This window comes from Uloborus diversus, chromosome 8, assembly GCF_026930045.1.
Source record: "Uloborus diversus isolate 005 chromosome 8, Udiv.v.3.1, whole genome shotgun sequence".
NCBI lineage: Eukaryota > Metazoa > Arthropoda > Arachnida > Araneae > Uloboridae > Uloborus > Uloborus diversus.
In genome coordinates this window covers 30,122,638-30,145,078 of record NC_072738.1, presented here as the reverse complement: position 1 = coordinate 30,145,078, position 22,441 = coordinate 30,122,638, and the positions used below count along the sequence as shown (strand labels likewise).

General features: G+C 33.3%; 1 protein-coding gene across 1 annotated transcript in view; it reads right to left on the bottom strand.

Annotated features, from left to right (window-relative positions):
* LOC129227526 (macrophage mannose receptor 1-like) overlaps positions 1 to 22,441 on the bottom strand; it is a 147,018-nt gene that overhangs the window by 68,971 nt on the left and 55,606 nt on the right. Inside the window, exons 5-6 of the mRNA XM_054862101.1 lie at positions 6,163 to 6,284; positions 1,820 to 1,980 (exon numbers count right to left, since the gene is read on the bottom strand). Coding sequence (XP_054718076.1) covers positions 1,820 to 1,980; positions 6,163 to 6,284 — 283 coding nt within the window. The remainder of the gene's footprint in view (positions 1 to 1,819; positions 1,981 to 6,162; positions 6,285 to 22,441) is intronic.

Sequence of the window (22,441 nt, the reverse complement as noted above, 5' to 3'; positions counted from 1 at the left end):
CTAAAATAACTTTTGTCTTTTTTAATTACGGGTTGGACCATCTCGAATCTCGTTGCTAGAAACAGCATCGGGAAATTATTTTCCTAAATTGCTTTTAAAAGCCCTTACATATTTAACTAAAACCGCCACGCCGGTTGTGTTATGGCTTTTTAATAATACCACACATTATGATCTTTCGCATAAATTAGGATTTGAAACAAATTCTCTTTTTTTGATCACAAAAAAGCCTCTAGAACAATTACTGTGTTTGTCCACTGGGTTAATTCAAATAACCAAATTTTTCCCAAATAAAGTTCGAGTATGAACGGTTTGCTCATCAACGGGTATTTATATTCTCCTGTTTCTCTTTTATTTTTTAAATTGATACTTCGTTCATTTTATGTATTTAGAGCAAATTTTCACGGAATAAATTGACCTTGCTTCACTCGAGTCTCCAATCTGTTTAATGCTGCGTCTTCCCACGTAGTGCGGTATATTTTTTATATTTTTGTGTGCGATGACCCAAACTTCTGCCGATGTTCTGCGAAGTTAAAAACGCGCAATTCCATTTTACATCAAAAGACTTTCTATTCATTCCAAAATAAACCTTTAATATAGGTGCAATACATATATCAAACATATTCACATCATGTTTCTAGGTATAAGGTTGGATATTTACATTTCTATGAGGCTAATTTGCTGAATGATTATATAAGCAATCCAATATGTTCATATTAAAAAAGGCAAAAAGTTCCATTACTTTTAATTTGTCATTATTCGATTTACTAAACAACGATCTATACTATGGACGAGCCAAACCCCATACATCTTTCTTGGGTTAATCCAGATAAACAAAAATCAGTAAATATTTTAACTTTAAAAAAAAAAAAAAAAAAAAAAACAACCTTAACTTGCTTTTTGCCGCAACAAAATCGGCTAAAAAGTATCGAAGAGAACTTCAAAAAATCATGAATTGAGCTGGATAATCTCGATTTTTTCTTTGTTTACATTCCATTTAAGCCGTGACCTTGAAAGAAGCGTTTTCAATGTGGAGACGGTCCCTAAAACGTTTTTCGTTAATAACTTCTGTTCTACTGCACGGAATGCAGTGAAATTTCGTATCCTGGCTATATTTTGCTGTCTAAATATAATTATGTAGCAAAAATTAGGGGTTCCCATTTGAAAATCAAGAGTTGGTGCTCATTTTGCTTTGTATATGGTCCCTCATGAAAATTTTACCTACGTAGTTTTAAAGAAGACTTTAAACCAAGTCGGATGACACCTTTCTTTCTTTTCTAGCATGTATAATAGCCGAATAATTAAAAGTGTTTCGTTTTTTTTTTTTCTATGACTGTACAAATCATTTAAAAAACAAAGAACAAAGAAGCTTAATCTTAATTAAAAGAATACAACACCAAATATTAGAAAGTCTCAATTATTATTAAAAAAATTAATTAAGGTACTTTATTAAGTTTGTATAGCATAATTTTCCTTTTTGTTAATTCACTTAAATATGAGTTTTCTTTTAAGGGGTAAAATTACATTTTTACAACGCCATGTTTTGTTTGATATTGCAATTTTGTACATTTCTTATTCCATTCTTGATTTATTTTTACATGCTTTTTTATGTACAGCGATAAACATTTAAAAGTATTCTTTTCGTAAGATATTTAGAGTGAAGAGAAACTAGGAGCCGACTAGAATGCATACAACTTCAAATGGAGAAAAAAAGTTTGAAAATTGTTTTCTTAAAGAAGTCTTTTTCACATGGCTTTAACCTTGATTGCCAAAACTTTACACTATCTAAATGTAAAAGAAAAGAATTTAAAATTATACTAACCATTGTGAAACGGCAAATTTTCTTTCAGTTCAGGATCCAAAATTTCTCCATTTCCCCAGGAATAAAGTTCTCCATTGTGCATAGTCATTGCTGTCCAGTATTTGGACCCGTCGTTTGTCAACATTTGTTTTTCGTGGAAGTTGGTCAACCCATCTCGCAAACTGAAAACAGATCCAGAAAAATGTATTTTATAGCAGCGGCTTCCAAGCAAATTTTCCTACTCATCGTTCCCATTAAACTGCTCCCACCAACAGAGCGTGATTTTCCTTAAGGTTCGGGATGTTGGACCTTTCCATCACAAATTTCAAGGACCCCCCCCCCCCCCCAAAAAAAAAAAAAAAAAAGACTGAAACAATGTGCTGAAGATTTCCCGTTTCTGCGTTTAAATGCATTTTTGTGAAGCCCGAGTCGAGTTCGTTTCTACTTCAGCATACTTAGTTCACTATTTTCCTAATAGATGGCAATAGCGGTCCCAGTTTTACACCGGTTAGGATTTCAGTGAGACTTCGAAGATTGAGATGTGGGCTTGTACACAGTCTCGTGTTTTGGAATACATATACATTACTGTAAAAGACTTGTAAAAATTATGAACTGAAGATCATATTGTTGTGTTTTTAATCCCCGACACACGAAGGAAGGGATTTATAAGCGCCTAAACGGATGGCCCGATTTTGAAATAAAAATTTTTTTCGAAAGGAGAGTTGATCGAGAGTGTTCTTAGCTAGGTTGCGTCGTCGGATGACATTAATTAACTAAGATAATAATTGAAAACTTCAAAAAGAGTTTTCGCGATTTTTGCAGTGAAAACATGTTTTAAAATTTTAGTACCAAAATAAAGAGTTTTTTTTTCTTGCATCTTATAGAATGTTTGTAACTTCCATGTTACATAGAATTTTAATTATAACGTTTTTAAAGCAGACTTTAAATACGGATAAGGCTTTGATTCACGCGATTTGTAATCGAATTAATTGTTGGACGACAAGGAAATTAAAAGCAATGACTTAAAATTTTTATCTGCTGTCAGTTTCTATTTGTTAACAAATAAAATACTTGTATTTGATTTTTAATAGTACAAAGCTTTTAAAAGGATTTTCAATGTTCCCTCTTGATTCTACATTTGCGACCTAGTCGTTTTTTTTTTAATTTTAGTTATATTATACTATACTAGTGACATTATTATGCTACTTATGTATTATATTTAGCTTCAAAATTTTCTTTAACTGCTCTAATTGAATGGGATGTGTGTATAATCCATTACTATTTTGTGTAATATAAAATTATAAATATAGTAGTTATTGCATTTATAAAATATTATTTTTGCAGTAGAAAACCATTTTCTGGCTTTTATAACAATATAAAGAACAACAATAAACAGTCAAAAAAAATTCCATTTTCGGTCCATTTTTCTGAAGTATATGTCACAGTTAAGGGGTTAAAAAGTAAGAACACATTATGCAAAAAAAAAAGTTGTGGGCACAAACCATTTTCAAATGTTGAATTTGGTCAAAATGTGTTCCAATGTACTTTTATAATATTTAATTAGTTTTGTGGAATGATAAATTCGATTCAAGAAACAACCACTCTAATTTACCAACAACATTTCCACATTTCCGCATGTTGGTGAGTGGGGAGGGAGGGGGGGGGGAACTTTAGTCCAAATTATCTGGGATACTTTCGGAATTCATAATCTGGCATAAGTGATTTTTGCTTCAATTTGAGTATATTTTTTAGAAACATGTCCCCCCAAAGCAAAAGCAAAGGACCCGAAATGGGACTGAGCTTTCTCAAACTTCAGAGGTTAATAGGTCAACTACATTTTTGACGCAAAAATTATTTGTCCTCGTTCCCCCGTGATCGAGATATAAAATCTTAAATCCTTCCGAAATGTAATAAAAGCGCCAAATTTAAAGACTTGGCGAGAAATCGATTATGCAATTTCGCCGACTGCATCCATCACCAAATCGTGTGAAAGATATCTCTAAAACTGGTAAAATTTGGCGACTTTTCTTAAAATTTCGGTGGATTTAAAAACTCATATTTCGATAACGAAATAGACTTTGAAGAAGGGTTGATCTCCCCCTCCCTATTCCTTCCCAGCGATTTCCCATTGTACCTCTAAGTCCGTTGCTCAGTGCTGCCTGTTCATTGTTTAATATTGTTATCACAACAGTTATAAATATTTGTTTTTAAGAAATTGAAATTCTTGTATGTATTCAAAAAAATTCAATTTCTTGTTTGTTAACTAATCGAGCTATCACGACAGTCATTAGCACTTTGACGATCTAATTATTTTCAAGAAAACGGTCATAAAAGTGTCTTTTTAAGCACTTTTATTATACTTGGATTGTTTGTCACAAAGTAATCTGATGCCTGGTTTTGCTTATATTTCAGCAACTAGATCACTTAGAGACTTCTGGATTTTACAAAATGATTTGCTTAATCTTAAGGTACACACGCTGAAAGATTAAATTTCTGAAATAAAATTATTATTTCGGTTAGGATGGGAAATAGCAAATTTCATGATATTTCCCCATTAAATGTTTAAATATAAAACCACCCATTGTACAAATTTTGTTGCCTTGCAAATGTAATGTTAAAAGCAATCATAAAATTTTTTTAAATCAAGGCTTCTCTGAAGCAAGCATGAAATTAGCGAGCATAAATCCTAGAGAGGAACAAGGAGTAAATTTTAGTGCCAACTGCTTAAAGTTTTAGACAGGTATATAGGTTTTTTTTTCCCCTTTAAGTAACGAGCATTTACATGAAAAATAAGGTGAAGTTTCGTGATGGTAAAATTATTCTATTTCTGAAATTCATTTACACTAAAAAGAATAAAATAACACATTTTTTTTTTTTTTTAATACAAGGCACTTTTCATAACGCATTCAAAAAGACAAAATAATCTTTCTGGGTCAGAAAGGACAATTTAAGCATTCCTGTAGTTTTCGAAAATTCCAAGAAAGTGACACCACAAACGAGGAAAAGTTCGGTTCCAGTCATTTCAAATCAAACTTTGCCAATAACAAAAATATGCATGTTTGAACACAAAAAAATGTTATGATTGAAAGCTAGATAATAATAAGAAATTCTCTTCATGACTTGAGTCGCACTTTTCTATGTTTGTGCTGTAATTTTCATGGAATTTTCGAAAACTACAGGAATGCTTAAATTGTCCTTTCTGACCCAGAAAGGTTATTTTGTCCTTTTGAGTGAGTTATGAAAAGTGCTTTGTATTTTTAAAAAAATTCTGTTATTTTTATTATTATTATTCAAGAAAATTGTATAAATAAAGGTGTTTGCAGAATAAAAGAATTCATTTTTCAATTTTGGAATTGTTCTAGCTTGAACTTTTTACGCTCTAGGTCAGAAATATTACGGGCAAATTGGCGTCGAAAGCCCGTGATTTTGACAAGGAGAGAGGAAAGGGGTTAAATTTGTCTCCATGAAATTCATTTTCTTGGTTTGTTGAGTAACCTTGAAATCACAAGGGATTTTTTTTCCCTTGAGTATGCAAGGATAACACTTCAATAAATTTGTTTGTTGGCGAATGAGGAAGAAGTTTGCTTTATCGATATTTATCCTTTCAACGTCATGAAATAGATGGTTGTTGTAAAGGAGCACATAGTAGGTGACCAATATTGTTCCTAACACAGAACAACTATAATTGGCTTAACCAACGAGAGATGGCACCACCAGTTATTTCCAACTTCAAAATTTGGAGCAGAGCAACAGTAAGGAATGGGATGGTTCTGATGGCCTTGGACATAATCTTGTTGATCATGCTCATCGTGCGAATAAGAATCTGCCAAAATGTAATTTTGTTGATGATGCTCGTCACGAAAACAAAGACTTGGCCAAACCTAATAACGTCATAAATACTTTAATATTTTTGTTAGTTTGTTTACGAATGAAGAGAAAGTTTTCTTTTTCGATATTTATCCTTTAACGGTTGCTGTAAAGCTGCACCTGGAAAGTGACCTTTATTGGTCCTAATACAAAACAACTGTAACTAGTCTAACCCACAGGAGATGGCACCACCAGTTATCTCCACATCCAACCTATGGATCAGAAGTACGGTAAGGAGGGGAATTTTTTCTGATGGCCTGTAGCGTACAACCCGGGATCCTCCCGTCCTAAACTCGAAACCCTTGGCTGACAACGGCAGATTTCAATAATAGACTTTTGTTTTATAGGTTCACTGAAAATTCACAGAAACCAGACAATCAAGGGATTTCCAAACTACTGTTATAATACAAAACTGAATCACATTGATCATCAGGATAATTTTTTTTTGAATTTTATGATTTGCTAATTTATTGAATGAAACACTTTTTCATACTCACAGTTCATCAAGATCTATGAAAGTTCCACTTTTGACTCCACATTTCTCATCTCTTTGGGAGAACATAGCTGGCGTAGGATACTTGAAAATGCAGTGTCCTGTTGATTCCCCGGTGAAGGAATGCTAAGAACATGGATTAAGTTAAACTAAAATACTTAAATGAATTTTTTTAAAAAAAATTACGAAGCAGTTTTGGAACAAAACATTTGTCAACGTCAGTGTATCGTGTTTGTGGTACTCGCCATGCAAACAAGATTCTCCCCGAACCTAATCCTGTTGATGGTGTGCTCTTTATGCAAACAAGACTCTCCTCAAACATAATCCTAAAGAAAATGCATGTCATGCTAACTAAACTCAACTAAATTTGTTCATGGTGCTATAGTCTCATGTAATTACGAATTGCTAATTGTCCTATCTTAATAGATGTTGGCGTTCCGGGTCACTTTGACGCACTGTGAAAACGATTCAGAAACGTTCCTGGAAAATAATAGGCAGCTGATACGCCCAATTTCTGCCAGTAATATATCTCGCAATTGCCATGAACGTTTTCCGCTAAAATTCAGTAACCTTCTTGAAATTATCCTGAAAAATCCAGAAATCTTTCCGTTTAAACCAGTCGTATCTTAGGAAGTTCAAAGTAATCGTAGGTAAGGTTAATATAACACACACACAGATCCAAAAGCAGTATTATGGACATGACCAAAGCTGAGCCAAATTGCAAGTAAGTATCAAGCATCTCACTTAATTGCGAATTCTTGCAAAGCTACGTAGTCCAGGGACTTATCCGCTCCCTTCGGGAGCTTAATCAATCTGGACGAGCCGTATTCATAACTAAAGCCCCGATACACCTTATAACATTCTCTCAGTTAATTTTAAACTGGGAGCTAAAAACATTTTTCACAGCAGTGAGAAGTCTGCATTCGTGCAACGTGTAGAAATTCAGAAAGCTTTTTGACAATGATACTTGATTTTTCCAGAAAGTGGATAAAAACCATTGAAATTCCAAAATTTTATACGGAAATACTCAGTAATAATTCGGAATTTTTCTATATTGCGTCCATCAACTTCCACGAACGGGTGCTCCTTCTGGAAGATGCCGTCTATGTCCCCCGGAATTGACTCTCTTTCTACCCGACAATCTCGACTCCACTCAATCCTCTTTACACATCCAGCACACAACAACTACACAGTTCAAAAAATTCCGAAACGTTGCTCATAATTTCCGTGCAATGTTTGAAGACTCCACGGATTTTGTTATCCATTTTCTAGGAAAATCAAGTATCTTTGCCGAAATGTTTCCTGAATCGATACAAGTTGCACGAATGCGGACTTTAAAGATTAACTAAGGACACGTTAATAAAAAAAAAAATGGGCAGCTAACGTGCCCAGTTTCTGCAAGCAACATATCTTGAAAAAAAACATGAACTTTTTCTGGTAAAATCCAGTAGTCTACCTGAAAATCTTCTAAACTTTTTCTGGAGAATTCAGAAATCTCCGTGGTTACAGCCAGTCGTGTCTCGGTAAGCTTCAAACAAGTACAATTTTCACAGCTCCATCCTACTTGAATTTCAATCTATTACGTCGCCAAAGAGTGGCAACACTGTTTTACACTTTATTTAAATTTTATGTAAATTTTCTTTTAATTAAGCACTTTTATTGTACTTGGCCTGATTGTCACGGAGAAATCTGAGGCCTGATTTTGCTTATATCTCAGCAACAGGACTACTTAGAGACTTCGGGATTTCACGAAATGATTTGCTTAATCATAAAGTACAACTTAGCGCTGAAAAATTAAAGTTCTAAAACAAAATTATTATTTCGGTTAGGATGGAAAGCAGGGAATTTCATTTAATTTCTCCAATAAATGGTTGAATATAAAACCCATTGCTACAGATTTGGTTGCCTTGCGACAGTAATATTAATAACTAGCTTACTACCCGGCGTTGCCCGGGTGCTTCTCAATGCAACATATCATTTAGATAATTAAATTGATGAATTCCATCTAAATGACAATAAATAAAATAATAGTTTAAAAAACTAAAAAAACACGCTTTCGTAGCAAAATGAACTAAAAAGTGAAAAATAATCTTTGGATGATAGTAGTTGACCAATCACTTAATTTTAATGGAATACAAAAAAGCGTGGAGTGCTGTCTATTTACATTTTTGCTTGGACATTAAATCAGGGTTGGACCCAATTGGGTTGGACCCAATGGGTTTTTTTTGAAAAAACCCATTTAAAAAAACCCATTATTTAGCCCAGTTTTGGGTTTTTTAAAATTTTCTGAGAAGTTTTTTAAAAAATTAATTTAATTTAAATACTTTTACAATTTAAACTTCTTTTTTATTAGTTCTTCACCCCAGACAAGAGACAGAAAAATGAATTTTGAACTTTAATAGTATTTCTTAACTCTTAACGGCATTAAAAAAATACTTCAAAGATTATAAAAACATATATTTAACTTTTTTCTTTAACTGGTCAATAAATAATCAAACTATCTTGACTAAGTCCTGTCATGTCTAATTTTCTCAATATTTGTAGATTGTACAGATTAAATTACTCTAGCTAAAAGGCTCTCATGTGAATTATTTTCTGCAACCCAACACGTCACAAATCTCGAATAAACAAGATATATTTTTTAGAAATTAACGGGTTTTACAAACGGTCAAACAGGAAACAGAATAGGATGTACAGTATTTTCATTATCTTACGAAAAAGTTTAGTTTAATATTTCTTACTCTGTACACAGAAATAGAAAAACAGGCAACATAAAATTCAAAGAAATATTTTGATTAAGCTGGAATTCAGTAAATAGGTATTTAAACTACTTGCGGTTCTACAGTAGTTTTGCATTACGAAATGAAATACAATCAAGTAAAAGGCAAAAAAAAATGTAGTAATTAAAAACGAACAATAGATTTATCACTCGAAAAGTAACTTTGCCTTAATTGTTAGTAATCATGGAAACTAAAAAATCTGAAACTTCACTATATTTGGGCTTTGTAGTCTTTTTTTACTTTTCTTCAGAAAATGCTGAATTTTCCAGCTTTTTTTACCCAAGACATTTTTGTTCTTTGTCCATATACTTACGCTACAATATGCTACAAGTGCCCCACATTTTCCCTAAAAAAAGACAAAAAAAACCCACATTTCTTTTAAAAAACCCAGCTTCAGTTGGGTTTTTTTTGGGTTTTATTTAAAAAAACCCAAAAAACCCTGGGTCCGTGGGCTTTTTTAAAAAAACCCGGGTTTTTGCCAACCCTGCATTAAATGGATGAAATTCAAGACAACTGATAAGAAGCCCCCCACGCTTTTTTGTATTCCATTAAAATTAAGTGATTGGTCAACTACTATCATCCAAAGATTATTTTTCACTTTTTAGTTCATTTTGCTACGAAAGCGTGTTTTTTTAGTTTTTTAAACTATTATTTTATTTTTCTGTTTTTTAGTCTTTTGTTGGAGAATTATCAGGCAAAGTTTTTTTTTTTTTGTGCGGTATATGAAAATTTGAATCATATTGGGACTTAATTGACGAAATTATTTATGAAACGAGTGCGAGGTAATATCTCAAAGTTAAGACAAGGGCACCCCGATGGGAAGCTACTGTGAGTCATCGATGTATGTTTGCGGAAATCATATTTATATTACTTTGAAAATTTGAGATGCATTTGAATAAAAGTTTTGTTCAACAATGGTCTCATCAGCAATAAATTTCCAATTGAAGGCTCACCTCAATTTTGGCATGAAATTAGTTAAAAACAGTTATATTTCATGTTCTAATTACCTTGGAACATTGGAACAAATTTTGTCTGATGCAGAAAAATTAAAGGTTTTTGTAGATATTTTTAAATAATTTTTGCGAGTATTTTTTAAAATTTTTCCTTTTTCACATTGTTGGATTTATGCCAAAATATTGATTAAAATTGGAGAAAACTCACAATTAAAAGAGTTAATTAATTAATTTGATTATAGAATATTGCATTGTCATCGCGTCTGAGGTCGCGTGCCAAATTTCAAAAGAATCCAATCGCAGGAAGTGGGCGAAATTTGAGCTGCAAGATTCCATTACAAGATACATACATACATGCATACATGCATACATACATACATACATACATACAGGTGAAGCTAATAAAAGCGTGTTAAAAATTGCATTCACACTACTCTAGGCTAAAATTAGATAAGTGTAAGTTGCATAAAAAGACGTACGTCAACTTCATTTTATTTTCTTATATTTATGTCAAATTTCTATTCTCGTAAATAAAAATGACTGTTAGACATTAATATTAGTGTCTTGCAACGATTCAAAATTTGTCTAGATTAAAATTTATTTCCAATTTTTTAAACCTCACACTTGCCGTAAATGTTGTACATGATAACTCAAACTGATGCATGTAGTAAGAGCACTTATTTAAGTTTGCTGCTCTAAAGTATTCCTTTGAGAATATCGAAATTTTAATTTACAGAGGGGTAGGAATTGTTCCTCTGAATAATAGTTGCCATAGATATAGTTACAGTTATTATTTTAAGTTACATAAAGCATTAAAAATGGAGTAGGTGAACGCGAACTTATGAAACGAACTATATAAAACCCGTCAATTGAACTGCCTTATAGAGTAGGAAATAGGTGTGCACATTTTGGTCACTATCAGCGTCATTTTTGTTTTAATTATTTACAGACCATGAAATTAAAATAAAGAAATTTTGTTTTTATGTTTTACAAAAGCTTGTTGCACATTCTGTTGCCCATATCCGCAGCTTAAAAACGAAGGAAATGTATTTCCACGTTTAAAAACGTAATCCAAATACTAAAAAGTTAAATTATTCAAAATTTTCTAACTTGTAAATGTAATTCAAATCTTACTCCTAAATACAATTCTTATTCCACCTACCAGCAGCAAAATGAAATACATTTCTGAGTGAACCCAACCTTAAAGCATGCAACATAAAGCTATTTATATAGGAAATAGGTAAATTTCACATGCATTTAAAGTACTTAATCGCCTGCTCTTCTGACTTATTGTTCGTGATACAGATTTCACTGGAGATTTTAATTTCTTGAAGTTTAAAGAATGATGTATTGCGATTAGTGGTTATACGTGAGATACAAATTGTTTCAACTTATCCGTCCACTGTGAACAGAGTTGCTTCTATAGCACTGATACGTATTCGTTTTTATCTTACAGCAATTTTTCAACGACGGTTGAATTACTTTGTGGTAGTTACAAACACTAATATTTTTCGATTGTTTACAATAAAAGTTGTCGAACTGAGAGTCTTGTCATTGGAAATGGAGCTTTGCTCAACTAATTTCACGATGAAAACTAAAAAGAAAAAACTTTATAGTGTGGCGTAATATTTCATCATGCCTATTTCAGTAACAATCTCTTCGTGTCAAAAGTTGCCTCATACCGCTAACTGTTTTGAAATTAATTCTAATCACCGAAGATGCTCCATCAGGTGTACTATTGCTTCGAGCGTTAAAGTAATATAAAATTTTAAAGGATTAAGAAATTTGTTTACATAAAAATGGAGACATTTTATGCATTTTAAAAGTTTAAATTTAAATTAATATTTCTTTGTGTATTTTTTCAAACTTTAAACTTTTACCCTTCCAAAACTATGAATTCCGTCGTATTAACTTTCCGTGTGGTTTCGGGTCTAAAAGTGCTCAGCCTTATATTTTACCACACATTGGCAATCCTAGTACGGTAGTTTATGTATATGTAATGAAATCTTTGACTATCCCCCTCCCCCTTGAAAGATAAATTCAATCTACGCTACTATGCACAAAAATGATTATTTTGCAATTCATTTGCCATATTAGTATTTTTACCTCTGATCTTTATAACCTGGAGCGATTTCTGTGAAACTTAGGTGAACCGAATTAGGTAAATCATGGAATAGTATAAATAACACATACATATTGATTTGTTTAAGGATAATAAAATATTAACTAAAATTTCCGTTGCAAGGATGTCGTTTTAATATAAGTTTAGTATTCTAATGCTAAAATTTTTGAAGATTCTACTCCGATAATGAATGCATATTTGATACCTATCTCAATTTGGTATTTTCTCTGATTTGTATGTAGAAAATACATATCAAAATTTCGTTTAGTGTTACGGTATTATTACTTAAAAACTTATTAGCGAAATGCGCAAGCAATTTGAAGAAGAACCGACGGTGACTTCAATGCATCCCTGTGTCTTAGCAGGGTGTAATTTAAGAACTACTGAAAGAAAGCATTTCTTTTTCGTTCAGCTTTCTTGCCAAACATGCTCTACGCTTGTCGTTAATCGACATTAACGGCTTTTGTTGAGGATACTTTTTTGTGTTGATTGCATTTAAAATATCTCTTGGTGGTTATATGTTGCTAACCATTTTCATTTGCTTTGAACCAATGTTCACAAATTTAACGATTAAAGTTAATCATTGAAGAAACTTCATCTAGGGTAGTTTTTTCCGAGCTTTTCATTTAGACTAAATTCATAACTATACAAAAATTCGGTCGTGCAGAAAAGAGCAATTTTATGACTCAAAATATGAAGTTAGACCTCTTTGGGTCTTTTTAATTTCCAAAAACCCGCCTATATGAATTCCTGAGCAACAATTTACCTTTCTGCCAAATGTGGAAGAAATCCGAACAAAACTGTGGATTTGTATAAGGAACATACACACATACCCACAAACATACACATCCATTTTTATATATATAGATAATAAAAATTTTGAATCAAGGCTTCTCTGGAGCAAGCATGAAATTTGCTCACTATGATTGCTGTCCTAGGATTTTTAACTTCATCTACCAATAACTTGTATATTGTGAAATATGAATTAGTTTCGCAAGCTTTTAATATTTAAATAGTTCTAATTAAATTAGCACACAAACAAATCTTAGAGGGGAACAAGGATTTATTTTTAGTGCCAAAAATGCTTATAGTTTTAGACACGTATATATATACATATATAACTTTGTTTTCCTTTTATATATGAAAAAGAGGTGAAATTTTGTGATGGTAACATTATTCTATTTCTGAAATATATTTACACTAAAAAGAATAAAAAAACAGAATTTTTTTAAAAATACTAAGCACTTTTCACAATGCACTCAAAAGGACAAAATAACTTTTCTGGGTCAGAAAGTACATTATTTAAGTATTCTTGTAGTTTTCAATTATTCCAAGAAAATGACTCCACAAACGAGGAAAAGTGTGACTCAAGTCATTTCAAACCAAACTTTCTCAGAAAAATAAGTATGTTTCAACACTCAAATTTATGAGAGAAAGTTAGGTAAAGGTAAGAAATTCTCTACCTAACTCGAGCCGCACTTTTCCTCGTTTGTAGAGTCATTCTCTTGGAATAATTGAAAACTGCAGGCATACTTAAATATTGTTCTTTCTTACCCAGAAAAGGTATTTTGTTCTTTTGAGTGCATTATGAAAAGTGCTCAGTATTTTTTTTTTTTTTTAATTCTATTACGTATGTTGAAACAAAATTGCGGTCGCTTCTTGACTCAAAAAAAGGTTCATGTCTTTTAGTTGTTAAACAAAATGATTCACGGCAAATACTGCGCATAGCTTTTAAAGCTAACAGCAATCCCTATAGAATACACTGGAAAGCTGGTCGCTTCGAGGCGTCATTGGATTGGAAGCTGTAGTAGTCATTGAACAAATTTCCACAAAAACGCCCTCGACAGTCTCTTTGTAGTCCACTCTATGCCAAAATATTTGACTTTGAGATAAAGGAACACAGTAGTAAAATACAGTAGACCTTCGTTTTACGCGGGTTTATTTTACGCGTTTTCGAATATACGCGGTTTAAGATTTGACACCTTTATTTTATTTTACGCGGATGAGTTTCGGTTTTACGCGGATGCGGCAATGCAAACAGATACAGTTTCCCCTTCTTTTCAAAATCCAAACTCCTAAAGACTTCAGACTACGCGTAATCATCTGCATTTTGGCGTGCTAATAATCGAGCTTGGGCCACTGAAGACGTTTTATGTGATAGGTTCCAGAGCTCTTTAAAGAAGTAAAGTTATTAGACTCACACAGTTCAGACCTCACTGGAAGAAGAGCTTTTAGAAGTGACAAAGGAGGCCAAAACCAACGAGGATACCGACATCGGTGATGCACAAACAAAAACGTTCACATGGAAAATTTTGAGCATTCCTAGACAATAGAAATGATCTTTCTGATTTTTTAGTGAAGGAAGATTCTATCATGGAAATGACGCAAGGGATCATGTATGCGTTAATGCTCTGCAAAGAAACACACATAAAAATTCTTAATGACTGCCAATAGACTATCATAGCCAGCTCCTCCTTAGAAACAGAACACGAAATTAATTTATGTTTTCATAGTGGATGTTATGCATAAAATTCGATATAAGTACACATTAAACTTATTATACAATTAGTCATCACTGGAATGAAGTAATTTTGTTATCTACGGAATCAAACCCCTATTTTAACACTATTATTAGGTCTTAATTTACGCGGTTTTGATTTACGCGGCATTTCCGTGGAACGTGACCCCCGCGTAAAACGAGGGTCTACTGTAGTAAAAAGAGTAGTAAAGTAGATAGAGGAACTTGTGCTGCTCAAAAGTACTCTATTGTTTTTTGGTAGTTCTGGATAATTTCAATTAATACCTTAATGCATTTGCAAACAAGTAAATTTAAAAGCAGATTAATTTACTTTTTACTCAGCTTAGATCATGTTTAGAATCCATCATTTCGAGGGCTAAGAAGCTCTGATGAGTATCTCTTGAGTTGAATGAAAAATTGAAAGCGAAAGGGGTCACTGTCCCTGGCGTCCCCTCGCCTGCATTACTGTTGCTTTAATATAAAGTGAAATAGTGAAGCACAAGTTGCAGCGAAAATTTTATACACGTTTTTCAAATGTATTAAGACTTTCTTAAATTTGAGGAAAACAAAACTGTATAATAAGTCCTTCAAACGATGTAGAATATGAAATGAAAAACCATCATTGATGTCTTAACCACTTAACGATCGAATAATTTTCAAGAAAACGGTCATAAAAGTGCCTATTTTTTTTATTTAAGAGAATGATATAAAAATATGGGTATGTAACATGTGCATTCAATTTTTCATTTTCAATATTTTTTAGATTGAAATTTTAAAAAATTGAAAATTTTATGAAAAGTCAACAAGCAAGCCCAAGCAAGCAGCGAAATTTTAGGAGATACGTCTTTTAAACATTAAAAAATAATTTTATTAATCTTTTGTGTAATATAAGTAAAGATAAGTAAATTTTTCTTGTGTGGTAAATTTCAAAGCTTGAGATGCAGAGGCCAACGTCACAATCTGGGAAGTAGTACCAAAACTCCTTCCTGCATCTCTGCAATTACATTTAAAAGCCGCAATTACGTTTATAATTGACTGGTGCTGCTATCTAGTGTATAAAAAGAGAAATAAAATGTATTCCGGGCCAAAGAAATGAATTGATTTCAATCGTTTCGTCGCGTTAATATTGCACACCCCAGCACGGCAATATCACGGGTGCGAGAAATGAAGATCGAAACCCCAGCCCAGCATATTCACGGGAGCGAGAGGAAAGGGATTAATACCGCATGAAAATGTGTCAAAATCTTGCTTCATAATTTGACTAATATTAAAAAATCAAGACTAGGAACGTGATCTCTCGGATTCCCATGCGTCCTGGCACCGATGGATAGTGGAATAAAAATAACTTACATATATTCAGCAGAAATGCTATGGAAGAAAAAGCAGTGGGAAATTTACTGAAGAACTAAGTCGCATCCGCTGATTATTCACATCGTTTTTTTAGCAATCACGAACTGCTTATTATCCTCATCTGACTCAAGTTGGTGTTGCTGTAGAGTACCGTGACAACTAGAATAAGTTTAGCTCGTGGTTTTAATCTTTATCAAGAGGACACATTTTCCTCACCATGGTTGCAAATCGTTTGCTTTCATTCAAGGCTTAAGGTAAGCACAAAACTTAACTCTGAACTCCACTGTTGACCGGCCTCTGTAAGCGGGACCATTCCTGAACTGTGGCGACTATACATAAACACGCACACACGCATGCCTACACACACACACACACACTTTACACGTCCACACAAGCACACACACAAGCATGTACACGAACACACGCATACACATACACGCCTGCCAAAACGCACTTACAAACACATGTGATTGCGAAAAACACAATTTGAAATCAAAATGTCAGAAAATCAAAAAAAAATTTATTGGTTTAATTTTTTTTTAATGTTTTTTGAACTTTGTGACAACAAATATATGAGTTTTTAGGTAAAAAATTATTGAGGAGGGCTGTCCCTCATATAAATTATTTGGGTGGGGTGTCCCCGAATCCCTATGTAAGCTGTGACGCCCGTGGTATCAAGACAAAAGAGAGGAGCTTAATTAAACGCCTGAACAATAGGGTGGATTGAAAAAAAAATAAATTTTCGAATATTGAAACGCCTGGGGTCTCAAAAGTTGCGTTTTAGCATCAATAGGCTACCCTTAAAATATTAGCCTCCTAGGATAATATCTTTAGGTTCCGAAATCGCCCCAAAAAAGTCCCAAATTGCAAAACATCGATCTTTTTTAAACGTTTTTTCCGAAATTTAGAATATATAATTTTAAAACTGCTTAGAGATGTAAATTTTAATTCTATGTAAGGTTAATATCTCCCAGAAGTTTTAGGTCGATAGAGTAATTTTTTCAAATTTTCTAAAGCCACAAAATAAACCAAAAATCGAATGTTTTTTTGCATTTATTACTCGACCTTGCAGAACAAAAATAAGTCAAGTGCACACTATACAGATATTTTTAACACAGAATCTGAACTTAATTATTAGTTAAATATTTAATTTCTTATTCAGATAATTTATGATTTCAAGAGCTTTTGCTATACATCATTTTTGTATTTTTTATACAATAATGGTACAATTCTATTAACACGCACCCAACAAGAATAAATAATTTTGTTTACTAGTTAAAGTTTTTTTATTATAAAAACCTATGTTACCGAATTTTTCATTAAGCGAGTCCGAATTAAATGTTTTCAACTTGCAAACAGAGCTGCCTTCTTTTTAGGGTGGAGTGAAAAACAAAATGAATTTTCGAATTTCGAAACGTAACGTACAAGTGAATTTCTTCGCAAATGAAAAAGAGCAAAATACATATTACAACTAATGTTGAATATCATTATACTCTGATACAAGAACATAGCTCAAAAAACACAGAACATATAACAATTCCGAGCAGAGAAGCTGAAATTATAGAGTATAACATTTTAAATTTCTAAATAATGAGCACTGAGCACTGAGCAGCAACTAGCCAACTTGGTTGCTATTGGTTGTGACAGTACCAACACCATTACCAGTGTGACCGAAGGTGTGATTCGACGTTTAAAGTTAAAACTAAACGAACCCATTCATGGGTGATTTTGTCAGCTGTATGCAAATGAACTTACTTCGATTGAGACATTTGACGTAACATTTGAACGGAAACCCGAAAGGACCCACAAGTCTTTTTAGTTATTATCAAAAAAGATATCAATACCAGCGAAAATGTACCACTAGTGAAGTTAAAAAATATATTCTTAGAGAATGTCCCTTCAACTTTTTGAGTGAAACAGATCTTAGTACACATGAGCAATATATTCGCATGAATTTCCAAGATGTTTCATCTAGAGATTGCTGAAAGAGCAATATACACTGTACACACAGAGCGACCACACACACACACACATTTTCACTCTGATTCTCTGAAATGTATAACTTTAATAGACGGGCGGCAATCGTTATCTACCAGGAATGTACTACAGGACGAAACTTTTTAGTAGCAAGATTGCTTGAGCAATATCCAGATGAAACATCTTAGAAAATTTCATACGAATGCCTATAATTGATGGGAGATAAGATCTGTTCCAGTCAAAGTAAAAAAGACATTCTCAAAATAATACATTTTTTAACTTCACCAGTGGCAGAGTTTCGCAGGTTTTGATATCTTTTCTGTTAGTCACTAAACATTTTTGAGAGGCCCTCTTCGTTTTTCCGTTCTAATTTCGCATTAAATGTCTCAATCAATGAACGATCATTTGCATACCGCAGACGAAATCGACCACTGTATTTGTTTGTTTAGTTTTAATTATGGACGACTAATGACTCCTCCTGTCACACCAGTATTGGTGTTAGTACCGTCGCAACCAATTAACCAAGTATATTCAACTGACTGAGCTGACGGTGTATTTCATGTAAGTTGTCAAGTGGCTTTTCATTAGCTGTTAGGAAATTAATAATGTTATACTGTATAATTTCAGCTTCTCCGAGCAGAACTTTTATATATCTTGTGTTATTTGAACCGGGTTCTTGTATTTATAATATTTGATAGGATTTGTAAGACGATGTTTTTTGCTGTTTTTCATTTGCGAAGAGGATCACTTGTACGTTTCGAAATTCAGAAATTCATTTTTTTTCCAGTCTACCCTAAAAAGAAGGCGGCTCTGTTCGCAAGAAGAGTAGATTAAATACAACTCGCGTAACGTAAAATTCGGTAATAAAGATTTTTATAATCGGAAGATTTTAATTGGTAAAAAAAAATTAATTGTTCTTGTTGGGTACTTGTTAATTGGATTGTACCATCGTTGTATACAAAAACTACAAAAATAATGCTTAGCAAAAGCTGTTAAATGTAATGTAATAAATTATCTGAATAAAAAATAAATTTTTAAACTGATAAATAAGTTTAGATTCTGTGTTAATAATACCTATATGGTGTGCAATTCACTTATTTTTGTTTTACAAGGTCGTGTGAAAATGGAAGAAAAAAGTCGATCTTTGGTTTATTTTGTGACTTTTAGAAAGTTTGAAGAAATTACTCTATCGACCTAAAACTTTTAGGAGATATTAACTTTATATAGAGCTTAAATTTGCCCCTCTAAGCATTTTCAAAATTAAGTTTTTAATTTCGTAAAAAAAGTATTAAAAAGATCGATATGTTTTTTTTTTTTTTTTTCAATTTTGGACTTTTTTTGGGCGATTTTGGAATTTAAAGATATTATCATAGGAGGCTAATATTTTAAGAATACCCTATTGATGCTAAAAGGCAACTTTTGAGACTCCAAGCGTTTCGAAATTCGAAAATTTATTTTTTTCACTCCACCCTACTGAACACACACGACGGATGGTAACACACTTAGACTTGGTTAGAAGCGCTCTTCGCCTTGTTCCGCTACTGACTGTCAACTGGAAACACAATATCTCCAAGACAGCAGTTTTATAGAGATCCTATATATGGGGAGATTGGACAACGTCGCGCCGCTATCCGCCATGTTTAGCCAAGTGTCATCAGCTCGAAATGCTGCGCTGTGTGAATTTCTAGCTTTGCAACGGGATATAGGACATTAAATCTTTTAAGTACAGACTTACTTTTTTTTCCTCGTATTTTTATAAAACGGAGTGAGTTCAAAGTCTGGCAATCCGGCGCCAATCGTTTCGTATCTTCATAGCGCGTAAAAAGATTTTTTTTCCTCAAAAATTTGTTCATAAAGATAGAAAACAAATAGATATTTGTGATCTGCACATTGCATTTCATGATATCATAACTAGCTTAAAATTTTTTCGATACAATGAACAGTGATTATTTGGGGCAGAAGATGCATTATGGTCTACGGGGAGTGAGTATCTTTGGACTTAAGATGGCCGCCGTTCCGAAGTTGTCCAATCTCTCCGTATTTAGGATCTCTAGAGTTTTAGCTTTTACTGCGCCATCTATCATTCGATTTTAGAACTATTTCTTTGCTTACTTGAAAGATTCCTATGACCTCACGACTGTTCTGGTAAAATATCATGTCATTTGGACCAGTGGTTTAAAAATAGTTCATTTTGAACACGGGACTGTTCTTCTTATTCACCCAATGTATCCGTTTCAGATTGCAGAACATTTCACGTCACCATTCCAGAGTTGAAAGTAAAAAACGCTCTTTACGGTTACTGTTAGTGTTAATGAAACTAAACAATTTCTTTAAAAAACTTAACAAGCAAATTTTTTTTTCTCCTGTTACAGCCTGTAAAAATTTGAAACAAGTCTTTTGATGGGTGTCTATTTGTTGAAAATTAAAAGGTGTTTTCGTTTTTAAATGAATACTATTTTGTTCTTTATACTTATTGCTATTTTAGTTTTGTGAGTAAAGAAGAAGCTCGATTTTTAATCAAGTCAAAAAGGTGTGTTTTGAATTCTTTCACTTAAAACAGAAAACAAATGCAAGTAACGATTGTTTCTCATCATTATTACTGACCCAGGCAACGCCGGGTATTTTTGCTAGTATCAGATATAGAAGAAAGTAAAAATGGGTGCTTAGAGTTAGAAAAATTAGTTTTCAAATTGAATTTGCGAAGGCGAAATATGCTCAAAATAAAAACTAGTATGTTGTGGCCATCACGAAACTTTCTTCTACATTTTTCTTATAATTCAGATCTCTCTCCATGCTTGACGAGGAAGCAATATTCCCAACAAAAACAAAATTACACACGCCAAAACTTGACGACCATCCCAATTCCCGACTTATCTCAAAAGCAAAGCAAAGAATGAAAATTGAAAATTATTTTAAAAGCCTTACTTAAATAATTACAAACATTTATTTATTAACAAACACAAGATGGCAACAGTTTAAAAGTTTAAATCATCGCGCCAGAGAGATTTTCTGGTTGTTTTCCATAGAGTAAAGAAATAAACATAGAGAGGCCCCTTCTATGGTAAAAAGGAGATGAAGTTGAAGCCGGAAATATGGGATACAGCGTGCAATGATGAGCGGGATTATGATAACATGATCGCTTCTTGAGAATAGTTTTCACCAATCTCGCAAAGAGACCGACTAAAGTAGCTGGTGGATTGGCTTGCATTTTAATTCATGTTTTAAGGCAATTTCAGAAACGTGCTGCTTAAACTTGCAAGAAAAACTGAGTTTAAATTAACAACCAATCGAGATTCAGTAATGGAATGTTTTGAATCAAAATGTATCAAAGATATTTAGCAAGAAGCTAAAGATCTTAAGATACAGCGGTGCAACTTCCGGCTTTAATTTCTTAGTATAGCGGGGCCTCTCTATGTGATTTCTTTACTCTATGTTATTTTCCGACAGTTAAAATCTCGCGAAATACGCAGACGACAGTTTACTACGATTAATCTTTCGTATTGTTGCAACTATAAAGCTATTTTTATTCAAAAAAAAAAATCAGCCCCTCACGGATCGATTGGCCCCAGAATTGAACCAACGCCTGTTTACATACGGATTCTCATTTATTCCAAATTTTATGCAGGACGTAGCATTACTTTTTGAGATATGGCACTCACAATGGAAAAAAAAAAACGCTCGATTGCGCCACCCCCTTTTCAGCTGTTGCCACCAAAATAGAATCAATTCTTATACCTTCTAAGGGCTTCTTGTCGATAAATTTTTGGTTGATTTCGTTCATTATTTCTTGAGATAGGGCAGTCACAATTGACGACAAAAAACGTTCTATAGCTCAACCCCCGTTTCAGCTATTGACACCAAAATTGAATCAGCGCATGTACCGGTTTGGGTCAACATATGGACCAAATTTTGTTTGATTCCGCCAGTTACTTCTTGGGGAATAGCAGATATGCATAACTCAATAAAGTCCCATTGCTCCACCCCCTTGGAGGAATTCGCTCCAAAAACAAATGGGCACAAGTTCACATAGTGGCACATATGTGTACCAAATTTCGTTCGATTTCATGCGGTAGTTTTTGCTGTAGAGCAGCCACAAAAACTGGTCACACACATACGGACACACACACAGACAGATCGACATTTTCCAAAAATGATCGAAATGAGCACACCTCTAAACGTTCGAATTCGTAAAAATTCGAAATTCCAAAATTTGCACGAATCTTATACTTTCTTCTATATAATGGATCTAGAAGAAAGAAAAAAGGAAGCAATGTTTCTATCTTAGATAGGTTTTCCTCTTTCACAAAAGGGTTAAATATATTTTTTAAAGTCGGAGTCGAAGGTTTTACGTCACATTAACCGGCCTCGACCAATGTCCCTTCGGCTAAAACACGGTTACTGTTATAGGGTATCCAGTTGCGTACCAGGCATGGGTGTCTCCCGGAACGGTAGTTTATGGTGTTGCCCCCCCCCCCCCCCCACATATGCAAAAGAAAAGAAAATATGTAAACATGAAAACATGAAATTCATGCCACTTTCAGAAACAACTACATTTGTGTTATGACAAAATTTTATGTGAGTAT